We start from the raw sequence: 9,340 nt of genomic DNA, 5'->3' as shown, positions 1-9,340 counted from the left end.
GTTTCAGCAGATATCTGCCATTTCGGTGTTGAATTGTACACGTAGACTCAATACTATCAAATAATGCAAGTCTAGTCTGTCAAATGACGGCTAGTGTGTACAGAATGTGTCGGTTTGTTAACCGTTACACGGAATATGATCTTTTAAGGAGTGGAATTTTACGCACCAGAAACATATAGCACTCCCAAATTTTATCCAGTGCAATATATATGGATAACTTGGTATAACAGTCTGTAATTAAAGAATTGACCATATATTTCGAATATATATAATGTATTATACAGGACTTAGTCAAAAAAATTTAGAAAATCGTGGAAACTGCTGATGTAGTCTCTAGAGTACACTCCCTCATGTGATTCTAAGATTGGTAACTAGACTGTAGTATGTAGGCACATAAGTTCCAACGTATAAAATTCTCCAGGCACAAGAGTTTCCTCTTCAAAATGGAAAGCTCTTTAGACTGGTTAGACTGGACGGTGAATGGTATAAACGATCACTGACTTCTGTTCACCTCCTTTCATTAGGATTCGAGCCGTAGTACATTAAAAGATAGGCTTTATTCAGAGAAAAAAATATTACTTTCGCGCCTGTGCCTAAATTGAGTTGTACTAATGTTAAAATGTATTACCAATAATTTCTAGAAAGTCGCTATAGTAGACATTTGTTTTCTCATTGAGGATTTGGCAAGTACCACTTCTAAGACGTGTGTGAAAATATCAACTCAATTGTGTTGCTGAGCCGTGGCAGTTAATTTCCCTGGGCGCCTGTGTTTCGTTTCCTCGCCTCTGCTAGTGTGACACGCCGGCCGGAGTGCCTTGCGGTTCTAGGCTCTACAGTCTGTAACCAAGCGACCGCTACGAACGCAGGTTCGAATCCTGCCTCGGGCATGGATGTGTGTGATGTCCTTAGGTTAGTTAGGTTTAATTAGTTCTGAGTTCTAGGCGACTGATGACCTCAGAAGTTAAGTCGCATAGTGCTCAGAGCCACTTGAACCACTACAGTGACATACAACGCAAAAAAAAGGAAGGAAAATAAGAAGCAAACTAAATGACCCAGAATAGTAAAAAGTTTTATAGAATGCTGTAGTTGTAATGTTGATTATAATTAGACACTGCGAACGATAACACATCCTTTCAAGTAGAAGGAAAGTCAATCTGCTTCTATTTTCTGCAACCACAGTTCATGGAACGGGAACTGAGAAGGGAACTTAACGATAACATTCGATGATGCCATCGGGTGTATAAACATATATAAATGAAAATACAACGCAGAGAGCAGTAGTAGTTTTTGTCGAGTACAATGAAGGCTGCTCTGTTGCTTGTTGCTGGTAAGTATTGGTATAATTTCTAAAGTTTCATTCACGACAAATATTTTTTTCTTACCTCCATTTTATATAATTTCTGATGTGTTAATCCGCGTGAAAAGCTATTTCTACAGTCTATGAAGTACAGTTAACTGCCGCAATTGGTGCCGTAAAGTTGGGAATGGAGAATACCTTAGGGGGTCGAGCGTGGTCTAGGAAGATTTTTTCATTTCCTTTGCTCGCGAACAATGACAATTCATAGATAGTTGACAAAAGGTGTTCGGGTTGCCTATATGAAAAGTTTAAATGGTTTGAGAGTAAGACCCAAGCAATTACAAATGTAGAGTTTAAATGATGATTAACTGAAAACCTCAGCTGCTGACAGGTGTTGTTGATGTACCTCGATGTGGACAGCTGAAAATGTGTGCCCCGACGGGGAATCGAACCCGGAATCTCCTGCTTACATGGCAGACGCTCTATCCATCTCTTTTTTTAACACATTTTTATAGTAATAAGAGTGTTCAGTTATGAGTAGGTCGAGACAAGGCGGTCAGGGGTTGGAACTCGATGCCTGGCTGCGATGTCTCCCCCCTCCCGGCCCTGAATCACTCCCTCAAGGTAGCTTTTTGATTTATTTTAATTTTATTTTGTTATTGTTATTTTCTTTACCAGGAACGGGGTAAATGAACAAAGATCTTTATTGGTACAAAAATAAATACAACAGAAATGCCATCCTTCCGGCGAAAATAACACAAGACATTATACGCGTACAAGACGAGCATTTGTATTTTTTTTTATGAACAAGCTGTAGAAAAAACAAGAATAGTAATACTGATGTAAGCTAAGAGGTGTGAAGCAATATACGGTGGAGTGAGGGAAAAACCAGTGTGTTCTTGTACAGTGCATAAAAGAAAGGAGGCGCGTGTCCATGCGCCTACTCCACTGTGGGTTACAATATAGAAAGTAGCGTAGGGAGTTTCAGATGTCAGCAGAGGGGGCGAGAGTACTGTCGGCGTGTGGCACCATCCAACTGAGAGGGGGTGACATAAGGATCGCATGTAGGTAATTGGCGAAGAAGGCGCGGTAGCGCGGTCGGCGATCGACTTCACTGTGGTCGGTTTGTAAGTACTGCCAGAAATCAAGGCGTGATTTGTCGCCATCATTATACATTCTCAAGATGTATAAAAGTCCATGGGTCAATCGAGTCCGGCGGAACGCGGAGGTAACAGGCAACAAACTTTCGGGCATGTTTCCAGACGTCACTGGTGGCAGCACAAGTCAGTTGATGAACATCTTCATTCATGAGTTGGCAAATGAAACAAAGCGGAGAGTCCATTAGTCCGATGTTGTGAAGACGTTGATTTGTGGCGAATTTTTCATTTGTGATTTGGTACCATGTTGCCCGGACGTTGGAGGGAAGAAAAGGCTGGGGGATATGACGCCAAACCGTGGGCCACCGCTTGGACGGATGTTTCAGTTCGATATTGTTGCTTGATATGGAACGAAGCAGAGGGGTGTAAAAATCCTAGGTCGAGGGGAACGCGTGTTCGGTAAGTGTGTGTGAGCATAACTGAAGTCGACGATGAAATCAGAATTGTGTGTCAGATGGTGCTTGATGTGTCCGACTGGTACTGGAGGTGTTATGGTCGCGGGCACAAGAATTTCCAGCAAGCTGCGCGTAAGCGAGGGCCCCCCGTGCCACTGCTTGTGCATGGTGGACATGTACAAAGACGCCGCTCAGAGTCGCACATTGACAAGGCCGAGGCCTCCCGCTCGCGGGGGAAGGGTGAGCGGGTCGTAGCGAACCTTAAAGAGCGTACCGGTCGTAAGGAAGTATCCGAAGGCAGCCTGGAGGCTGCGTCCAATAGTTGATGGCAGCGGGAGGACCTGTGCAATGTGGACCATTCTGGACCCCACATGTTGCTTGAGATATTGGACACGTTGTAAAGAATCGAGTCGCCGGAGAAGATTTTGTCGCACCGTCGTGCGGATTGTTTCGAGTGCACGCCGAAAATTGATGGGAGCGGAGCGGCACACGGTGGAGGTGAAAATGATACCAAGGTATCGTAGTTCTTGTACACCCAGGAGAGGTGCTAAGTCGTCGTGTGAGAGGCCGTGAACAATGGGCATCGACGCGGATGTAGCCACATTCATGTTACTGCCCGCTGCAATGCCGTACGTTGATATCAAATTAAGTACCGCGTGTGTTTCACTCCGTGAGCGGATCAAGAGGAGCAGGTCGTCCGCATACGCACGACATCGAAAACTGCGCCGTTGCAAAGTGAGACCCGAAAGGTGGCTCATCAGACTCCCGATGAGTGGCTCCAGGCTTATGGCATAGAGTAGGGTCGAAAGTGGGCAGCCTTGCCGTACGGAACAGCGGATTGCCACTGGTCCCGCCACACGGCCATTAACCTGAATCAGTGATTCGGCGGTGCCGTACAGGCGCCAGATGACGTCGATAAAGGCTGGTGGAAAACCCATGCGGTTCATCACTGAGAACAGAAAAAGATGCCGCACTTTGTCGAATGCGCTGTCAAAATCAATGGCAACCACTGCGGCGCGGAGTCTGCACGCCGCTGCCAGCGCAATTAAATCGCGATATTCTCCTGTGGCCGTTTGTATATTAACTGAGCCGTTCCGGAGATAGAATGCTGGGCAGGACCTTGCGGCATCGCGTTGCCAGTACGCGCGTAAAAATTTTATAGTCTGTGTTAAGCAGAGTCTGGGGACGGTAATGTGCTGTAGTCACACCTGGTGTCGGTTTGTGGATGGGTATAATAATTCCCGTGACAAAGGACAGTGGTACGGCGTCCCCCATCGTCAGCAGTTCATGAAACATCGTTGTCCACCGTGACGCCATTAGTGTGAGGAAATAGCGATAAAATTCTATCGGCAATCCGTCGACACCAGGTGACTTATTCAGAGCACCTTTTTTGATTGTATCGTGGACTTCGTCACGCGTAATTGGCTCCATCAGCTAGTCCGCTTCGTCGCTGCTGAGGGTGCGACTTACGTGTGGTAACACAGACTCCTCAGCGTGGTTGTTGGTAGTCTCCTCCTGGTACATCGTGCGGTAGTGGTCGACAAAGGCACTGACGATTACAGCCTGGCAAGTGACGTGCTGGCCGCGACAGGTGTTGATCTCGGTGATGAGTTGTTGTCGTCGATGTTTCCTATCGGAGGCGATATGATGCAAGGTGAGATGTTCTTGTTCCGCGGAATCTTGACATCGGGTTCGCACCATAGCCCCCTGCAGTCTACGGTGTGTCAACGTTACAATTTGCGCCTTAATCCTGCTGCGTTCCCTCTGGGTGTCGGGGGTGGGCGGTTGGGCCTCCAGGTCGCGGAGAACGGCATAGAATAGTCGATAGTGTGCCTGTGCCACGCAGCAACTTCCTTTCCGTACTGAATCAAGGTATGTCGAATGGCAGGTTTGGCACATTCCAGCCACCAGGTCAAGGTCGTGCAGTACTTAGGTAAACGATGTTCATAGGTGGCCCATGGTTTGGTAACACGTTGAAGACATTCGGGATCATGAAGATTGGAGGTGTTTAGCTTCCATGGTGCACGACTACGCCAGACCACTTGCTTGGGGAAGAGAATGTTGCAGATGTAGGCACAGTGGTCCGAAAAGGCCAGGGGCCAAAGTTCTGCGCCTTGGACTGCAGGTGTGAGTTCCCGAGAATCGTAAATTCTATCAAGGCGGCTCGCGGAGTGACTCGTCTGGTACGTATGTCCAGGCGCGTCACCGTGCTGAACTTCCCAAGTGTTTCGGAGCAACAGATCTCGGACGGCAAGACGCAGTTCTTGGCAGTTGTTGTAGTGGGGCACTTGATCTTTAGGGTGCAAGACACAATTAAAATCACCCCCAAGCAAGTAATGGTCGCAGCGTCCAAGAAACAAAGTAGCGATTTCTTCTCAATTGGAGAGTGCCCTGTCGCGTCTGCGGGAGGGGCCTGACGTAACGTAAATGTTCACGATACGCGTCCCCATGACGGTGACGGCCATGCCTCTGGAAGATCGAAGGTATGTGATACCGGCCACTGGAATGCCTTCTCTGGCGTAGATGGCTACGCCGCGTCCCAGGTGGTCACCAGGAGATGGATAAGTGTTATATCCCGCGACGTCTGGAAGTGTGGCAAAGTGTACTTCCTGTAGTAGTGCGATGTCGACGTCCGACGCCCATATCACCTCTCGCAGTAGTTGAAGTTTCACGGGTGAGCTAATAGTGTTGATCTTCGCTATTCGGTAGGTTAGGAGTCCTAACCCGCCGTGGAGGGGAACTCCACCGGCGGAGGATGAAGAGGGGCGAGGCAACGGCGAGCCGTGCAGTACGCCACCTGACGGCGTTGTCAGCGGCGCAACGATGCTTCCGTCTGGGGTAACTCTGTCCCCATAGTGTGGTCCGGGTGCTCATCGACGTCCTCACTCCGCACCATTGAAGGCGCTGTCGTTGTGTTGGTCGTACGTTCCACTTCAGTCGTAGGGGCGGAGGACGTCTCGGTTACAGTCGCAAAAGTGGAGTCCACTGGTTCAGGAGCACCTGGGCGAGCCAGTAGAGTAGGCATCGACACAGCCACAGTCGGCGTCATGTTGTCGTCATTCGTATCGTCGTGCATGTTCTCTGAGGCCTCGTCGGGTCGGACGGCCCCTTGAGCTTCAGGGGGAGGTGATCTGTCTCGTTCCGAGACCGTACGGCGCCTCCTCTTGCGCCTCTTAGGTGAACGTTGTGAAAGGTGGCTACACTGAGCCACAGCGCCAAAAATCGCGCCAGAGAGAGTATTGTTCCGCCGCCTCCACTGGCAGTGCGTGTTGAGAGGTAGTGGCAAGCAGTTCTTGCCGAGAGTTCTTGCCGAGCAGTTGTGGTGGACACAGCTTGTAGCGGAAGTTGAGATGAGATGTGGTAGTGCTGAGTGTTGTTCCATGTTGTGCAGCTATGTGATGGGAGAGATAGCAGATGTTATTCTAATGGAGATATTGTAATGATCTGAGTGCTTTTCGTCAATATAAATTAAGGTAACTAACTACTGTTATTTATTTTGTTATTATTGTGTGTCCTGAATAATGCTTCATTACAGGTTCAGTCAACAAAGCATCTGGCGTGTGTTCTCGTATTAGAGTGTAATTTTGGTTTTCTTGCATAATTATAGTATTTGTAATTTTCTTTTATCACGTCAGTATAATTGCTACTTAAAAATTCTTGTCTCGTTGAAGAAGAACCGTGCCAGATGTGCGTTGAGTCATACTACCACATACAGAACAGCTACACTTGTGCTTTGTTGGTTTCGTGGGTTTTATAGTTGCTGGGGACTTAATTAAGTAATTGTATTAACTGAAATTTTCTTACATTCTTTGTTGTCATTCTATGCAGTCAGATAGCGTAATAATACTAGTCAGGGCCATCCGTTTACGAGACTTGCGTAATCGGACATACAGCTACCAAAAATATTTGCATTACAATTTAAATAAGCCCCCATGCACGTGCATGGGGGCTTATTTGAATTATAATGCAAATATTTTTGGTAGCTGTATGTCCGATTACGCAAGTCTCGTAAACGGATGGCCCTGACTAGTATTATTACGCTATCTGACTGCATAGAATGACAACAAAGAATGTAAGAAAATTTCAGTTAATACAATTAATTAATTAAGTCCCCAGCAACTATAAAACCCACGAAACCAACAAAGCACAAGTGTAGCTGTTCTGTATGTGGTAGTATGACTCAACGCACATCTGGCACGGTTCTTCTTCAACGAGACAAGAATTTTTAAGTAGCAATTATACTGACGTGATAAAAGAAAATTACAAATACTATAATTACGCAATAAAACCAAAATTACACTCTAATACGAGAACACACGCCAGATGCTTTGTTGACTGAACCTGTAATGAAGCATTATTCAGGACACACAATAATAACAAAATAAATAACAGTAGTTAGTTACCTTAATTTATATTGACGAAAAGCACTCAGATCATTACAATATCTCCATTAGAATAACATCTGCTATCTCTCCCATCACATAGCTGCACAACATGGAACAACACTCAGCACTACCACATCTCATCTCAACTTCCGCTACAAGCAGTGTCCACCACAACTGCTCGGCAAGAACTCTCGGCAAGAACTGCTTGCCACTACCTCTCAACACGCACTGCCAGTGGAGGCGGCGGAACAATACTCTCTCTGGCGCGATTTTTGGCGCTGTGGCTCAGTGTAGCCACCTTTCAGTTGTTTGCGGGTTCGGCCTTCCGTGTCGGAAGACAGAAGGGAGTCACGTCACTCTGAGAAGAAGGCCGTCGCGGGAACGTCAAATGAAGGGGCGTCCATATGATCGGGCGGGTGAGGGTCGGAAGTTATCGCTGTTGGTAGTGGCGCCGGAGTAGCGTCCGGCTTTGAGCGCGGCTTGTCAGCCCCGGTGGTATCCGTAGCATCTGGAAGGGTCACCGGTACATGGTCCGACGGGCGGCGGCCGGTGGGAGGAGAAGAGAGCGCCGATGCGTAGGTGATCGGTAAAACCGTCGTCGGAGCCGGAGGTGCCACGGTAGCGGCTGGCAATTGGGTGATTCGTCGCTGAAGACACACAGATCTGAGATGGCCTTCTTTGCCGCACCCTGAACAGGTCTTGGGTTGGCCGTCGTATATGACAACCGCGCAGCACCCGCTAATTTGCAGGTAGGATGGCACGTGGCGATGGAGATGAATGGTGATCTTTCATACACCGTTAAGAACGGGATACGTTTGGAATTGCGCCCAGCGTGCCTCAGTGTGGCTATGTACAGTACCATAGGGGCGGAAAGCCGCGATAACGTCTTCCGCCGGGAGCTCGAACGGGAGTTCAAAAACTCGTATGGTGCGTATTCCTAAGCCGGCATGGTCGACAGTGACCCCTACGACATTTCCGACATTGCCGTCGGCGTGGCAAAAGCGTAATCCATGGCTGGTGTCACGAAGGATTCTTTCACATACCGCGTCACTGACGACTTTGACGTACACCGTACTGCTTAATATCGACAAATGGATGCCCAAGATGTCTGAAGCTGGGATCTTAGCAACGTCGCGTAGGAAGCGTTCTACTTCCAAGGCCTTTGGTCGTGTTTAACCGTTGCAGAAGTTGAATAGTAGCGTTGATTTCCTAAAACGGTTGGCCATGGTTCTAGTACATGGAAGTCTCACATAAGTGACGGCCGCTGAAATGTAAACAGCAGCGAGAGTGCGAGCTCCGCAGGCGGAAACAACAAGACGTTCGCACTGCACGGCGGCGAAAGCCGGACTGACCTCTAAGGGATGCTCATACCTGTACAAACAAAGGTTGCAACGGACTGAGGCGGCCGCCTTAACAAGCACGGCTGGTGAACATGACATTGCAGAGAAAACGCCATCTAGTAGTACAGTTTGAAGCATAAAAGCGTCATTACAGAAAATACAGAAAGGGCTAAATGGCGCATTCTGTAAGAAAAAAAACGACATAACATGAACTACAACCAATAAACCTTTTAATAAATAAAAAATTAGGAAACGACAGATGGAAAAAAACATTTCGGTGAACTGCATGAGGAGACCGGAAATTAAAAGTCAAGCAACGTCTTTATACCGTCGAAGAAATTTTTGTTACGCAACTGCAGCAGCTCATTGAGAATGAGGCAATCATTTGGAGAAATATATTTAAAAATCCCTAATTTTTCAAGAATATTTAATCTACTCCCTTTCTTCTCGGTATGCAAGAAGTTGATATCTGAAATGTCTTTAGACACGTGATATATAATCAGAAGATGGTCTCACAAGACTAATTTTTGGGGCTAGTACAACTTTTATCTTAAGAGGTGTTCATTACATCTTGCTGTAAAAGCACGTCCTGTTTGTCGTATGTAGTGAGAAGAGCAGGTATCGCAGAAAATCTTATAGACGCCAGAACTTTCAAAGGGAGAACGTATCGATTATAAATTATATAATAATAACTTGTATAAATAAAAATTATATAATATAAATATTAATAAATATAAATAAATATAAAATTAAATACAAATTGCGG

The 9,340-nt window shown here is 46.7% G+C and overlaps 1 protein-coding gene across 1 annotated transcript in view; it reads left to right on the top strand.

The window, feature by feature from the left end:
- Positions 1–1,293: 1,293 nt before the first annotated feature.
- The window catches only part of LOC126162278 (uncharacterized), a 54,535-nt gene continuing 46,488 nt past the window's right edge, over positions 1,294–9,340 (top strand). The window contains exon 1 of the mRNA XM_049918685.1: positions 1,294–1,327. Within this exon, the coding sequence (XP_049774642.1) occupies positions 1,300–1,327 (28 nt within the window). The 5' untranslated portion in view covers positions 1,294–1,299. The remainder of the gene's footprint in view (positions 1,328–9,340) is intronic.

The sequence above is a fragment of the Schistocerca cancellata genome, chromosome 2 (genome assembly GCF_023864275.1).
Source record: "Schistocerca cancellata isolate TAMUIC-IGC-003103 chromosome 2, iqSchCanc2.1, whole genome shotgun sequence".
Taxonomy (NCBI): domain Eukaryota; kingdom Metazoa; phylum Arthropoda; class Insecta; order Orthoptera; family Acrididae; genus Schistocerca; species Schistocerca cancellata.
The sequence above is the reverse complement of the archived record's forward strand: the minus strand, read 5'-3'. Positions and strand labels throughout refer to the sequence as shown.